We start from the raw sequence: 16,660 nt of genomic DNA, 5'->3' as shown, positions 1-16,660 counted from the left end.
GTATAAGAATTCAGTTATATTGGCAGCTGTTTTCTTCATTGTGATCTTGCCTCCATAGTTACAGTGGGAAATGGGGCCATTTGACTTTAATACATATTTATCGAGCACCCACTGGCTATTTCGGCACTAATTTTGCTGTATGATCTCATATATATTTCTTATTTTATTAAGCTTTTAAAATACACTGTATTATTATCCCCATCTTAGGTATGAGAAGACTGAGGCCAATAAAGTCTTGTGACTTTTCTGGCGCTTTAGAGCAAGTAAGTGTCAGTCAGGAATTAAACTCAGGTTTTCTGCCCTGAGTCTGTAGTCTTGCCTTCCCCTTCAGCTGCCACTGCATATTGCCATTCTAACTTAGCCTTGTAATATTATCAGCCTGGTGGCACAGTGAGACATTTTCTAGCATAATATAGTTCTAGAAAATGTTAATACAGTATTGCTATCCTTTATTTTTTATAGTTGATCCTTTCTATCTGCTTCCTATTTTCTCAAACCACAAAATCTTTCTACCAGTTGTATTATTTATACATTTCAGTATGAGAAACCTGTAGCTAATATCATTCAATAAGACACTGGGGATTATTAAATCATTTATCAAAACCTTTGATGAATTAGTTTTTCTCAGCTGACAGGGCAAGTGCATCCTGGAGAGGTCTGGGGGGCACAGGCACAAAGGAATGTGAGCAGCCCAAGGCAGGAGCACAACTGTTCTAGTTAGTAACTCAGGCTTCCTTCCTCCCTTTCATGAAAGAGGATGTTTTAAGGAGATTGATGGCATGTCAAATCCCTGCCATTAGAGGAATGCTTCTTAGAATCCACCATCACTGTTTTTAGATCTGTCCTTGACTGTTATCCTTCCCCAAACTTTTTCATACAGAAGGCTTAGCTCCATCTGTTTCTGCTGTGTGAGCACAGGGAGCATGTGTACACATGGGCGAGGTGGAGCAAACCCAGGGCAGGAGACCAAGTGAAGGCTTCTTCTGAAAGGAACAGAAGGGGGCACAAACACATACCTGAAAGAAGAGGGGTTTTCCGAAGCTAGGTGTGGAGCATGCTTAAAACACTCATGTCACTGAGAGTTAGGGGGGAAAGCACTTTATTGATAATTAGTGGTTCTCAGCCTTGGTCACATAACTAGAATTACCTGGAGAGCTTTTAAAATATATCAAGGCTGCAGTTTCTAGAGTTCCATGTGGGTCTCCCCACCCAAGTCACCTTCCCCTGCACATTTATGGCTTAAATCCCACCACTAGAGTTTCACTCCTGTGGTGTAACACTCTCCTTTATATTTTTTAAGGGAAATATTTTGAGATTGCCTCATCTGTCATCTTGAGAATAACTTTATCAAATTATTAGAAAATCTGGCAATAAGAGGATTGAAAGCTGAGAGGAGTGGAGAGCCCAGTGGGGATGGTTTTTCCTGTGTATCAAATAAAGCTACAGAAGGAAAACTGGGAAGTAACAGTGATATTTCTGAATGAGTTTCCATGTTATAACCCATTCAACTTTGCTTCTTATTTTTCAGCTTTTTAGGGCTAATTTTATTGGTTATTTCTAACAACAAAAAAATCCTGCAGTCAAGCATCTTTTCTAATAACTCATAAATCATTTTCTCCCTGTTTGACAATGTTAAAGATGCTTGATCAGGAAGAGATTACCCCAGGAAGAGTGATTCTTCTAAGATACTTGTCACAGTGGAGATGTGGCAAGAACTTCTAATTCTTCTTTGTGTGTGTGTTAGATTAACTCTTGTGCTTCTATTTACAACTTTTTTTTAAGGACCTGGGGACTGCTAATGACTACTTTGCACCATCTAGTTTGACATTAGCCAGTATTTGATTTCATATATAACATAGTTTTCCCTTCAAAAATGCTCTTCTCTTTTTTTGCAATTTATTCACTTCCTAGCAATTTGTCCATTTATTCATTTAACTGTTGGATATTGGAAATTCAATGATGAGAAAAAACTGACACAAATTTCTTCTCCTTTGGACCATTTAGACCAAAGAGGTAACAAATATTAAGGCATCAACCAGGAAAATAACTATATAATTGAAAATTGTGACACATGCGATGAAGGAAAGTTATGCAGTTCTATAAAAGTGAATATAGGAGAACCTGGCTGAGGTGGTCATATTTAAGAAACTAAAGGAAGCATAGAGAACTAGAATAGTAGGAAGTGAGGTAGGAAGAGCTATGGCATGTTTTATCCTAAGAGCACAATGGGAAACCCCTGAAGGGTTTTAAACTGAAGAGTGCCATGATCAGAACTGAGTTTTGAAAAGAATCACTCAGGCTGCAGTGCCAAGGATAGATTGGAGGAGGGCAAAGGTGAGAAAGGTAAGAGCAGTTAGGAAGTTATTGCATTAGTCCAACCAAGAGATTAGGAGCTTGGGCTAAGGTAGTGGTGGGAGAGACAGTGGGAGCATTTGAGAAAGGGGATGTCCAGTTGATAGGGTTAGAGGAGTGATAGCGTTGGAGGTGAGGATGACCCCCAGGTTTCAAACTTATGCAAAAGCATGGGTGACTGTTCCATTCAATGTCAGTAGGAACGCTGGGAAAGGACCAAGTTTGAGGAGAAAATAATGAATTCTATTTTCAAATGACAAAAAAAGAAAAAAAGAATTATATATTCAAAACTTGTTTGGAATGCAGTAGAACCTTCTTAATTCACAGTATTAATCAGAGATGCATTAAACTTGATCATGTTTTGCAAATTAGTAAGTAAATAGTTTAAAATTAAGGATGCTGCACTTCATTTCGCTGCTTTGCTTTAGTTATTAATGATACCATTTCTAAGAGTGTTAGTAAATATGTTATATTTTTAGAAACAAAATGAAGTAGTGGTAATGAGAGGCCACACTCCTATAGTCAAGCTAATAAATCTTGGCTGAGGCAAACATTGTGTGAGGTGTGGGGTAGAGGATGCATGTGTGTTTTTTCTGGAGAGATTTATTGAACTAACAACCAACAAGGTTCACTGGTATTTATGAATGGTTCATTTGTGTGACTATCTGAACAAAGGCGAAGTCACATTAAATGATAAGACTTCCTAATAATTAGTATGTGCCATTCTTTGGAATTTATAATTAGAAGAAAGAGGCAAAATGAAAAGAAATAGATTAAAGGATAGTTTTTATAAAATTAAACTCCATTAAACTCAATTCAACTTTCTTTGTGAAGCATATGGGGTAAAGAGGACCAGAAACAGTATTTTCTGGCTTAGTTGGTAGCTCAACTTCAGGCTATATCAGGGTTTCTGGTTTTTATTCTAAAAACAATAGGAAATCCTTGGAGGGTTTTAAACTAAAGGGTGACATGATTGGGACTGAGCTTTAAAAAGAATTACTTCAGCACTATTGACATTTGGAGCCAGATCATTCTTTGTTGTGTGAGGATATTCTTTGCACTGCAGGATGTTTGGTAGCGTGCCTGGCCTCTGCCCACCAGATGCCAAGTGCATCCCCCTCCCCCAAGTTGTGACAACCAAAAATGTTTCCAGACATCACCAAATGTTCCCTGAGAGGCAAAACCTCCCTGGTTGAGAGCCACTGGGCTAAATCAGCAAGGCCTGAAAATGTCATTTGACAACCATTTCAGGGCCTATTGACATTTTATTTTGTTCCATAAATATTTATTGAGAACACTCCCTGATGTGATGTTCAATGACCAGTAAGATTTAATCTTTCTGGCTTTAAGGAGTCTGCAATGGTGGGGAAGGGACAAGGGACTGACAAATCTAGGAATTACACTGAGTCATTCCAAATAAGGATGGGTAAAGATGCTCTGTGAGATGTAGGTTTCCTACTCTAGCCTAGATTTATCCTTTAGCTGGGGCTTTTCTCAGTGGCAAGATCTTGGGATATGGCCTATCAGTGACACAGTTGTCTGTGTTCACTGATGAGAGGACTAAGCATGAGTGAGAAGTCCCAGGCAAATTCCACATGGAATATCCTTTGCATAAAGCCCCTCCTGATGCCTCTGGAACTTTGCCTGATCCATTATAGTCTGTGTCTCTTCTATCTCTCTGTCTCCTCTGACTCCATCTGGTCCTATCAATATGTTTGAATATAACTGAGCTTTACCAGGGTGGTGGTGGGGGGGGAGCTGCCTTCAATTCAGCCTGTCTTGCCAAGCAGGTACAATTCCATTTCTCATCCCTTAACAAGGAAACTCCTGCCATAACATGAATCTCTCATGAGTAACTATCAAACCTGTCATTGCCAAATCCCATAGCCTTTTGTTTCTCTTTCTCCTTTGTTTCCTTGTCCTGTTGTTCCAGCCCTTGCCTACTTCTCTTCCTGCTGGGCTCCTTTTTTCTCTTCTGCTTTCTGATTGACATACTGCACAAGGTATTGACATACTGCCCAAAATACTGATTCCAGGTATTTAGTGAATTTAAACACCTGATGTGGTTTGATTCCCCAGTATTCCTCTCCCACTTAAAGTGAGGAAGTATGTTTGTAACTGAAATTGAACCATGCTGCTAATTTCTATTCCAGAAGGTTTTGTTTTTTGTTTTTTGTTTTTGTTTTTTTAATATTAAATCTGCCATAAAACTTTGCAGTCAGGCTGGCTCCTTTTAGGGGGAATACTATTTTTCATGGAGCAGAAGCCACTGTTTTGAAACCCCACAGACAGCACACATCAGTTTTTCTATTCCTGCCAGATGCAAACGCATGCAAGTCATTGCCACCCTGAAAGCTGTTACTCTTCGTTTTACTTTAACACTTTTGGAACAGGTGAAGGAAAAATGTTTTTTTTTTTTCTGCCCAAGAAAATTATAAAGACTTTTCAAGGCTGATCCTGATAGTATCTTTGGGAAATTTTAAATTCCTTTAGAGAAATGCAGGAATGAATGCTTTGTTTTGATGTTTTTTGATAGTGCCTCTTGGTGAAAATCCCCAAAGATCCAAGCCATGGGAGGAACTGGATATCTGCTCGAGATTTCTGTGTTGAAGAAGGCGGGACACTGGTCGCCATTGAAAGTGAGGTGGAGCAAGGTAGAGTACTCAATGTTCAATCAGGCCAAAAAACCATTTTTATTAAGTACATTTTTTTAAATATTCCAAAAAAATATATGAACATTTCCAAATCAGCATTTAGAGTATTCTATTGCTGATGGCATATAAATTTGCAGTTTGATCTGTAAGGTTTAATATAATGACTTCTGTAAAAGTTAGTATACTACATTGCTGGTAAATTGCTGATATTAGGAGCTTTTTGTTTCGCTAATAACAGCAGAAAGGATAAGAACATATTTATGCTCTGTATTTCTAAATGGCTAAAATAATATGAGGCATAGTCTATTATAATTATATGGTATAGATTTTTATATTCCTGGAGATTTATACTTTTATTTAATATTTAACCAGTTGAATACTCTAGCTTAAATATAGTACATAAATCCTCTTTTGGATAAGAAGGCATTGAGTGAACACTGGGAATTGTTTTGTTAATGATATGATGAAATCCCAGGCTCAGCCAACTAATTTCTGTCAACTTAAACTGAAATAAAAGTGAAAGAGCTTGCATTACCTTAATGAGGATGAAATAACAAATTCTTACAGTTGATTTGTGATTTTTTCCTGTGATTTAAATATAAACACAGTTATAAACACAGTTTGATGATTACTCAAATGGTTTATATAGTATTAAATTTGGTAATGTTTTCCTATTTTTCAGCTTTCATTACCATGAATCTTTTTGGCCAGACCACTAATGTGTGGATAGGGTTACAAAATGATGATTATGAAAAATGGGTAAATGGAAAGCCTGTAGTATATTCTAACTGGTCTCCATTTGATATAGTAAATGTAAGTTTTAAGCTTTATTTTTTTAGAAATCATCTTAGCAAGAGATTCTATTCAAGACTTGTTTACTAAAGCTTATTTTTTACTTCCTATCTTTAATAGGCATAAATGTGTATGAGGTCATTATTAATATATTAATTTTTAATAATGTAATTTCATATGTTCCATAAATGTGAGCACCTTACTCATCATAATTTTTTATTTTTTGGTTATGTAATGATGTGTAAACAAGCTCATTAAATGCAAATAAACAAGGAGCCATTGTGTTTTAATAAAAAAATAATTGTGTCCTGAATAAAAATTTCAATGGCCCTTCTTTGGGTAACACATACATACATACATATATATATATATATATATAATTTTTTTTTTTTTTTTTTTTTTTTTTAAAGATTCCAGGTCATAACACCACAGAAGTTCAAAAAAAACTTCCTCTCTGTGCCTTGCTGTCAAGTAATCCTAATTTTCATTTCACTGGAAAATGGTATTTTGAAGACTGTGGAAAAGAAGGGTATGGCTTTGTTTGTGAAAAAATGCAGGGTAAGACATATTTACTTTTTATTCCTTTTGTTTCCTTCATCCATTCTTCCTTCCATATTTGTGTTACATAGCTGAATAGATGACAGTATCATAGTTAACAGTTTCAGGCTCTTATTCTTTGAACTTTATGTATATTTAGTCATTTAATCCTCCACTACCCCAGGATTATGCCCTTGAGAGGATTCTAAGGATTGCAGAGACTGCTTGAGTAGTGACCAAGTTTATGCATCCATTATAGTCATTTTTTAATATAACTTTATTGCTTTGTCCTGAGATTATGTTTCTGTTCAGGCAATAAAAAAAGATACTGAGAAAATGTTGGAGAACATTCAGGAAAATAAACCAACTCATACTTACTCCTTTTCTGGAACTCTAAAAATTATCTCTGTGGCTAAACGTGGCATACAACCATGTTTCTAAATCTGATAGTCAAAATCCCCAAGGGCTTCTGATGTGAAATACTAATGTCATACTACTATAAATAGCTAATGGGTCAATGAGCCGTGTGAATGGACTGTAAGTGACCTTGGTAATAAAAATTAAAACAGTAATAACAGCAACAACAGCTCACATCTGTTGTGCTTTTACTGGGCACTAGGTTTCTCTCTACCATGCCACCCTAGAAAGCCACAGTTTGTGTCTGGAGCTGTGGAACTCTGAGCAGCCTAGCATAAATCTTACTTGGAAGAAGGACTGTACTTCTTACTGTTAGATGCATATGAACTCTTTAATGATTCTAACTATCAACCCATACTTGGAGAAGCAGTTCTAGGGAAGCTTGGTTTCCTAGTTCACAGTTAGTTATCTCTTAAACATAATAGCAGGCAGGAACTGAAGAAGACACTAGATGAGTTATAGCAAGAGTACTATGTAAAGAGCGGAGCCTTGTAGGGAAAGAAATAATATCATTATAACATGTAGTTGCACATTGAGGATGTACAAACTTCTAGCGAAGAGTAAACTGATAATAAAAGTGTGATCCATCACAATTTACTTGGTAAATAGATGAATTTCATTTTAGTTTTACCAAATGTACTGCTTTATTGAGGTGACATTTTCAGGTAAAAGTCAAATTCCCACTTTGCCATCTTTAATGGAGGAAATGTGACAAGAGAAGGAGAGGCAAACAAGGACCAACATTTACTGAGTGCCTGCTATACTCTATGTGTAATAGCTCATTGAATTCTACCCACACCCTTCTAAATAGAGTAAATTTTACTAATCTCTCATAGACCAAGTTTAGGGAGATTAATTTTCCCAAGGTCTCTCAGCTAGTTAGTGTCAGGACTGGGATTGAGTCCCAAGTCTCCTAACCCATCTACACCTCATGCAACTTTCCAACCTCAAATGTAATAAAACCAGTATGCAGGGAGGACTCCAAGTCACTCTGGATCAGATGGTTCAGAAACTCTTACTTTATTTTTATTTTTTAGATTTTCTAAATTTGGTGTATCTTAGTGCATAACATAATATAGGACAAAAGGCAAAAGCCCATATTAAAGGGGAGATATCTGTATGTAAAACTCAGCCATGCATGAACACACAAGCACCAATGATCACCTGTGTGAAAACCTTGCCTTTTAACACATAGTAACTGTTTTTAAGAACTCTGTGTATCTCTGAGCATTTCTATACTTAATTTAAAAAATTCTTCTTAAAATTTATACATGTAAACATTAAACGTGATAGTGATTATCATACAGTCTCAGAAGTTAAATCAAGTATTGAACCTGAGAATATGCACTTGCATTTTGTGACTACATAATAGGTGTTGATATTCTATTGGTAAGTATTAAGTTCTGCTGGAGTAGCATGTGTTGGGCTGAGTGCAGCTGGTAGAGTGAAACCTGACTAAGGAGTTCACCATCAGTTCCACCAAAATCTGGTCAGTTTGACAGGGATCTTCAAAAATGGGAAGTCTTCCAGAAATGTTTCAATATTTGTTTATAATTTTGAAGAAACCCATTCATTAAATTTTCTGTGTTCTAATTCTGTAGCATCACCCCCACTTTCAGGCAGTGTCTTCATTGTGAAATGGTCGTTTCCGGAAAGAAAAACTCTGATGTTAACAATATCATGATCACAGTGACTGGGCTCCTTGCGAAGCTTTGCCTCCTCCTTTCTCATCCAGATGCTACAAATGATTGTTGTTGTTGTTCTTGTTCTAGATACTTCTGGACATGATGTAAATACATCTGATATGTATCCAATCCCCAATACCTTAGAATATGGAAACAGAACTTACAAAATAATTAGTGCAAATATGACTTGGTATACAGCAGTAAAAACCTGCCTGATGCATGGAGCAGAACTGGTCAGCATTACAGACCAGTATCACCAGTCCTTCCTCACTGTTATCCTCAGCCGGCTAGGACATGGCCACTGGATTGGACTCTTCACCACAGATGTAGGTCCCTTAAATCCTTTGGAACACTCTTGTGTAATTAAGTTTCACATTTACCTCCTTAGTGATATGACCACTGAATGTAGCTCAGAAAAAAATTTCCAAGAAAAAAAATAGTAAATGTGACGTTTAAATAATTGATTTATACAATAACTACTATTGATCAACCTCATGAGCAGCCTATAACTACAAAATAAGGATGTTCACCTTTTAGAGCAAACATCTGCTTGCCTAATTTCTGAAGATCAATGCCCTTCAAAGTTTCTTTGAGGATGTCTTAGTTTCACAGGATGTTATCTCATGGGTGCAGTGGAACAGGTCTTAAACTGAAGCACCTGCGTTTGGGTAATTTGCTGCATTTAAGGCATCCCTGAGAAAAAAGAATCCTGTTTCTTGCCTAGAAATTTGGTTATTAATTAACTCTACCCATTGAAATTTAACATATGGGATTTTTTTTCCTCTTACTTGGAGAGCAAGATGGTTTTTTGTAGTTCTTATAGATTTCTGTATCAGCACATAAAAATCTGACACATTCTTTGTGACAGCAACATATAAAGATATCCCATACTTTATTAAATAATTCCCCTGTGAATGGGCATTTGGGTTCTTCCCAGTTTTTCACAATTACAAACAATGCCCAACAAATAACCTGGTACAAGTAGGATAAATCTCTAGAAGTGAAATTGCTGACTGCACTTTAAATTTTAACAGGTTGTGCCAAATTGCCCTCCAAAAGTTTGCGCCAATTTACATGTCAACAACAATTTATGGTAACATCTGGTTTCCCTACTCCTCACCACACTGAATATTATTAAAATTTTAATCCCTGCCAATAGGTGAAAGAATAGTATTTCATGTTTTTAAACATATATTCTTTATTAGTATTATCAAGCACTTTTTCATGTTCATGACATTTTATTAGGGTTCTTTAAGTAAATTAGTCCCTAGGTGCTATTTTTTCCTAGTTTGACTTTTACTTTGTTTAAGATACGTAGATAGATAGATAGATAGATAGATAGATAGATAGATAGATAGATAGAAACTTCATGTTGCCAGTTTTGCTTTATGACTTCTGAATTTTGTGTCAGACTTGGAAAAATTTTCTCCACATCAAGAGTATAAAATATTTAGTGAAGTTTTCTGTAACATTTTTACATTTTCAATATTATGTTTAAACTTTGGTCAATCTGAAATTTATTTTGGTGCAAAGAACAAGTACTGATCCAAATTCTCTCTCCCTATTGGGAAATTACAGTGGCAGGGGCCAAGGATTCCCAAAAACTAAAAAAGAAATTGTCTGTAGCAGATGCTTCTTTTTGTCAGGCTATATCCGCAAGCTGTCCTAGAACACCTTGGAAGTGATGTGGAATGTTAATCTGTGAGCTGCGGGATGCTCAGACAGCATTGGGTGATATTACCAGCAATCTTGGCAAGGAAATGATGGCTCAATTTCCCTCCACAGAACGGTCTTAATTTTGACTGGTCAGATGGTACCAAATCCTCTTTCACTTTTTGGAAAGATGAAGAGTCGTCCTTCCTGGGTGACTGTGTATTTGCTGACACCAGTGGACACTGGAGTAGCACTGCCTGCGAGTCCTTTCTACAAGGAGCCATTTGTCATGTCCCCACTGGTGGGTTCAGTTCCATTCATCTCAAGAAATACTGTGCACCTACTACATGCATGACACTGTGCTATGTAGGGGACATGAGGATGAGTCTCTGCCCTCAAGAAGCCTCTGGACTAGTCAGTGATGTTGAGACAAACAACTGTTATACCAGGCAGGGCTGCCAAATGACATGAGAGAGGTAGCAAGTACTGTGGGGGTAGGAGAGAAAGAGTCCATCATATCCATTAGGGGAAATGCAGAAAGGCTTTTTGAAGAATGTGACAGTGGGGGCTTAAAGAGTTGTGTGGCATGTAAACAGGTAATGATGGACCAGGGAGAGGCATTCTGAGCAGAAAAGTCTGAGGCAAAGACATGGAAGGAAGAAAGAACTGGGCATGTTGAAGGCAGAGCTGGTGTTGAGATTTGCTTGCATTGCAGGTTATGTGTAAGGGAGAGGTGGGAAATCAGGCTAGATAGGTGGGTCAGGAGCATGTGGAAAGGGCCTTGATGCCAGACCGAAGGTTTTGATTTAAGGCAAAGACTAACAGGATTCTAGAGCCATAATAATAGTGATAATTAATGATGATGATAATAATAATCACAGCACATACTGTTCAGATATTTTATTATATGCCCGGTCCTGTACTTTGTATATCTTATCTCATTCACATTTAAAATCCAACTGGCCCAACTCCTTTTTTTTTAAAGTTGAAACTTGAAAAGTCAGATAGCTTCCTGAGGATCTCACAGCTGTCCATCAGTAGCACCAGGAGTAGGAGCTGAGTTTCCTCACTGTCTGATGTGATGTTTATCCCCTTACACCAGGGTGCCTCTCCCTTGATTGTTATGGTGTGCATAGCGTTTCTTAACACAAGCTGGTCTTCTTTTACATCTCTCATTTAGTAAAAGCACATGCATTTACAGGTGTACCTCATTTTATTGTGCTTCACTTTACTGCACTTTGCAGATATTACATTTTTTACAAGTTGAAGGTTTGTGGCAACCCTGCTTCAAGCAAGTCTATCGGCACCACTTTTCCAACAGTAGGTGCTCACTTTATGTCTCTGTGTCACATTTTAATTAAGGTATGTATATTGTTTTTTTAGACATAATGCTATTGCACACTTAATAGACTCTAGTATAGTATAAACATGATTTTTTATGCACTGGGAAACCAAAAAATTCATGTCACTCGCTTTACAGTGATACTTGCTTTAGCGCAGCAGTCTGTAACTGCCCCCACAATATCTCTGAGGTATGCCTGTGCTTGCATTCTGGATATTATAAATCAAATAGCATACACACTATATAACTTTAAATCAAAACAATTAAGGATAAAAATGTAAATGATAGCCATATATATTGGAAAGGCAAATTCTGCTTCTAAAGCACTATAAAATTGTCCTTCCCTTTTCAATAATAATGCATCTATCGAGTGCTTCATAAGTGTCAGGCACTAATTCATTTAAACTGTACAACAACTTGTAAGAAAGATATTATAGTTCACTCCCTTTTATAGATGAAGAAACCAAAGTGTAAGAGGTTACGTAGCTCACCCGTGACCACATCCCTAGTATGCAGCAGAGCAGGGATGTGCCATGGAGATGTCTGACTCCACCCTGCTGAAGCAAAGATCCTCCACCACCACCACTGCCAGAAGGTCCCTCGTTTATGTTACATGACATTACGTTATGTTTCTTTATTGAAAGCATTATTTTCTCTCACAGGTTTAGTAGCAGGTAAGGATTTTTTTTTTTTTTTAATCTGTGGTGCCCAGCACTCATGGCACACATTTTATGCATTTGGTAGTCCCTTTTGTCATCATCATTTAGCTGCTGGTATTTTTAGGAATCATATCACTCCAGTTGGTCCAATCTTTAGGAAACTAATTGGAAACATGAAAGACAGCCACCTTTGCCCAGGCAGCACCCAAACTAAGGCTATGAAGCTGTGCATTAGTGTCCACTGTTATGTTTAGGGAAAGATGATTTCTTCCAGAATGCTATAAACCAGGCCTAGTTTTATAATCATTTACATTAAACTTAATCTTTCAGAGTATTGCCATGAAAATCTCATTGCGTATATTTACCATGTCTTCCATGGAATGTAATGCAATGTTTAGCGCAATAAATGAACCCATTCACCACCTGAAATAATAACTGATTTTTGTTCATAGAAACATCAGGACATCCAGAGTTGTGCTCAGAAACATCTATTCCCTGGATAAAATTTAAAAGTAATTGCTACAGTTTTTCTACAGTCCTAGACAGTATGAACTTTGAGGTGGCTCATGAATTTTGCAAAAAGGAAGGTAATTATTTCATGATGGTAAAATGCGTTCAGTGTGCTCCCTCTTGACATTTCAGTAAACAATGTGGTTTTCTTTCTTTGTCTGATTATTTCATGACTTTAGGAGCAAAGAAAGTAATGAAAAAAAAAATAAACACTATTGAATTTGCTTGTTTGGAGCAGGTTAATATATGAAACTTAATGTTCAGTGTGGCATTTGGAAACCTATGATGTCTCAGAATACTGCAGTTTCCCAAGGAAATGTTCCTTTTAAATTTGAATTATGAATTTTTAATGTTTCCTAAAATTAATATTGTATGCTTTTAATGTCTTCAGTGCAAGTTTGTATCTCTTAATAAATGTGGCTTTACTTTAAACTGTTAAATCAGAATCACTTATTTACAATAAAAAATTCAATTTCCAAAGCCTGGGCTTTGCAGATTGTTGTATAAGGAGACATTTAAAAATTTTTATTTACATGTAAATGCAATTACTTGTTCATTTGCTGTTTGTCTGTTTTATAGGATCTAATCTTTTAACAATCAAGGATGAGGCTGAAAATACATTTCTTCTAGAAGAGCTTTTTGCTTTTGGTTCTTCTGTCCAAATGGTTTGGTTGAATGCTCAGTTTGATAGCAACAGTAAGTGATCTGCGCAGAGAAAAGGAGAGGGCATAAATAAAAACACGGTTGTTAAGGCAGATGATAATGGCATCTCTGAACCAGAAAACTCTCCTTTGGTACAGAATTGCTGTGAAATAATCACATGAATGTTACAGCCCTTTCTTCCAAAGATGACACAGCTAACCCTTTTCTATACCCTCCAGTTCTCTGAAATAATCCCAGAATGCCAAAAATGAAAGCCAACAAATAACACAACACATTCATTTACACTTACCTTCATATTGAAGATGCTTGGCTTGGCCTTTGTGTTCACAGACTTACTCACAGCACAACAAAACCATGTTCACTTGAAAATATCCCAGATCCCCAAGTATACAATAGAGTTAAAGAAATGTTTCAGTGACATTACAATTATTTGCTATTCATAAACACCAGAGTTTGTAAATAAAATGAGACCATAGTGTTCTGTTCTTTCTGTAATTGATGGTTATTGAAAAGTACTTGTAAAGAAAATTACTTCAGTTGGTTTGGAGATCTTGTTACAGTGGTGTGTACCAAGGTGGGGAGGTGGGTCCAGCCTGGCAAGCAGGAATATTTTATCTCTGACATTTGAATTGTCAATACAGAGTGATAATAAAAAGCAGCCTGAAAATTCTTTTCAGATACTGCACACCCTGATTTCTTACGTATGGGTTGGACCTTCCCCACCACCTCCGCCTCTAGGAACACCCACCACAAGCTGGCAATTGAAAGAGAGTCACTGTGAAATTTTTGTAGAAAATGTGCCATTTTGTAATTATACAGACACTAGGATTTATATAAGGACGTTTCTTTTTATTGATTCGTTTATTAAATGATTTCTTTGAATTGATTATAATGACATGACATATTTTTAAATTTAAATGGTTACATTAAGAAACAGGATAATCTAAATGAAATAAATTAGAACAGTATATCTAAAACCCATAGAGGATTAGCAACAAGACATCTTTATTAATATCTGCCTTTTGATGTTAAGTTCATGATGACATTTACTTAGCTGAATGCATCAGATAAGGGGAGAGACTCATTCAATCTAAGTGCTACTTTTTATGGTTGATTCCAGTCTTACTACATTTGATAACCATACATATAAATCATAATAAATCAGCACTTTTTCTGCAGATGCCACCATAAAGTGGTTTGATGGGACTCCCACAGACCAGTCAAACTGGGGCATTCGGGAAGCTGAGACAGACCACTTCAAACCCCATCTGTGTGTTGCCCTGAAGATCCCAGAAGGAGTGTGGCAGTTAACCCCATGTCATGAAAAAAAAGGATTTATATGTAAAATGGAGGCAGGTGGGTAAATTCTTCATTTTGATTCTACCCTAACTAAGGCTAACCCACATCTTTAGCATTTAAAGCTTTTTAAACCAAGTATTCAGGAAGTATTCAGCTAAATTCTGATATTATCATCTTGTTCTACATCCAACAAGCCAGAGAACACTTCAACTCCCTCCATTATCTCATAGGAAGAAAAAAATCATTATAATGCAGCTTGAAGACTATATGGCTTTCTTGTGTCTCCCTACTTGCTAATCTAGTGGTCAAAAAGCAGTTAACTTCAAGCCCATAAAGCTAGAAATGAAAGCCAACTTTCATTCTGGTGACTATTTGAAATTTTAAGAGTCATCTTTGATCCCAAGAAATAGAATTTAAGCCTATATATTTTTGTTGTGAATAAATAGATATGATTTTCTATGGTAAGCCATAATATGTCATCAAAGCCATATTTTATCTTTGGCTAAATGGTTTGTTGTGATAAAAAAATAATTTTAGAAATTGAAACAAGAAGTCATATGCAACCAATTAAAGAAGTTTCTAAGATAGCACATTAGTGAGGATAATTGACAGTGGAACAGTGATTATAACAATAACAACACTTTCTGGATGACAGCATTATAAAGAAAGGGAGATTTGTGTGGCCTGTCCTCCTGGAAAAGACTTTAGAGAGGAGGTGAGGCTTTGGAATCTCAAAAGATGAAGGCAATTTGAGGAGCTGAAACAGAAGAAGGGCATTTGGACATAAGGCCCAATATGACTATGGGCAGCTATTGAGAATGAGCTTATATTGGAGCGGAAGGCTCATGTTCGGGGGTGAAGAAAATAAAATTGGACATTAATGTAGGATCTGGTCATGCGTTAAATGCCAGGCTAAAGAGCTGAATTTCATGGTAGGGGAGACAGGAAAGCCCTGTGGGCTCTGTTTGCAGACAACCTGGAATGGAATTGTACTCATCGAGATGAAAAAGGAGGCTGTTGCAATTTGAGTCTTAGAATGGGAATAGGAAAGTAACAGAGAAATGAGAGAAACATTCTGAAGAGAGAATCAACAAGTCTTAGGGACTGATTAGATACTGGGAATGAAGAAAAAAAAAATGGGTAGGTGTGGACACCGATGTTTGAAGCCCTGATAGTATGAATGCTAACTCTGTTGGAAAACATAACTAACCCTAATAAATAGCCTGCCCAAGTTTTGCACTATCATTTAAGCATCAAAATCAAATCAGAAATACGTCATGGTTGTTCAGTGCTATAAAACTCTGTACTGTACTTAAGATACCTCATTTATACTTCACAGCAATTTTCCAAGGTAGCAGAACAGATAAAATATCCCCCTTTTAAAGATAAGGAAAATACTTGTCCAAAGTGAAGCCACATCAAGCACAGACTCCAAATTTTCGAACTCTGAGTGCTCCTTCTACACCTGGCCAGTGCCTCTATCCTGAAAATACTCTTAACAGTCCTTCTTAAAGAAGTATCTACATACATAAAACCATTTTCAATCATTTTATGAAAAATTATACAATATTATTTTTAAATAATAAAAACAAACTTTTTTTTTTTTATGTGGGTTTGCTCTTGGTAACCGTGTTGCTATTTCTTTTAAGCCTATGAATGAATGAAAGAGCTTAAGGAGTGCACCAAGGCGCAGCCTCCGATCACAAGTCCAATCACTGGTCTTTCTCTGGATCATTCTCTACATCTTTCTCTGGATTGCTACCTAGATCAAAAATAGCAGAGTTCAAATTGTGAGAGATTTTACTTGAAAGAGATACATTTTTATAGTAGAAAGTCCTAAAACAAGAACCCTCTAACTTTTTTTTCATGGAGGAAATCTAATTCGTTTCCCGATTCTTGAGCTCACAAAGGTGAGAATATGCTGATATAAAAATCCTTGCATAGAGACAGGGAGGTTGTCATTTCTGGACAAACTCCATATCTGATCCCAACACAATGGTGAGTTCCATGGGGACAGAGACTATATATTACTCATATTTATATTCTTAGCTCAGTGCTGAGACTGGAGGGAAACTCTCCAGCTTAAAAAAAAAAAAA

The 16,660-nt window shown here is 36.7% G+C and overlaps 1 protein-coding gene across 2 annotated transcripts in view; it reads left to right on the top strand.

Moving 5' to 3' along the window:
- Positions 1 to 16,660, top strand: part of PLA2R1 (phospholipase A2 receptor 1) — a 194,510-nt gene that overhangs the window by 146,078 nt on the left and 31,772 nt on the right. For both annotated transcript variants that reach the window (XM_037849248.1, XM_037849247.1), the window contains exons 21-28: positions 4,889 to 5,006; positions 5,689 to 5,819; positions 6,209 to 6,356; positions 8,525 to 8,763; positions 10,223 to 10,391; positions 12,544 to 12,678; positions 13,181 to 13,297; positions 14,444 to 14,620. In XM_037849248.1, coding sequence (XP_037705176.1) covers positions 4,889 to 5,006; positions 5,689 to 5,819; positions 6,209 to 6,356; positions 8,525 to 8,763; positions 10,223 to 10,391; positions 12,544 to 12,678; positions 13,181 to 13,297; positions 14,444 to 14,620 — 1,234 coding nt within the window. The remainder of the gene's footprint in view (positions 1 to 4,888; positions 5,007 to 5,688; positions 5,820 to 6,208; positions 6,357 to 8,524; positions 8,764 to 10,222; positions 10,392 to 12,543; positions 12,679 to 13,180; positions 13,298 to 14,443; positions 14,621 to 16,660) is intronic.

Source organism: Choloepus didactylus, chromosome 9 (assembly GCF_015220235.1).
Source record: "Choloepus didactylus isolate mChoDid1 chromosome 9, mChoDid1.pri, whole genome shotgun sequence".
Taxonomy (NCBI): Eukaryota; Metazoa; Chordata; class Mammalia; order Pilosa; family Megalonychidae; genus Choloepus; species Choloepus didactylus.
The sequence above is the reverse complement of the archived record's forward strand: the minus strand, read 5'-3'. Positions and strand labels throughout refer to the sequence as shown.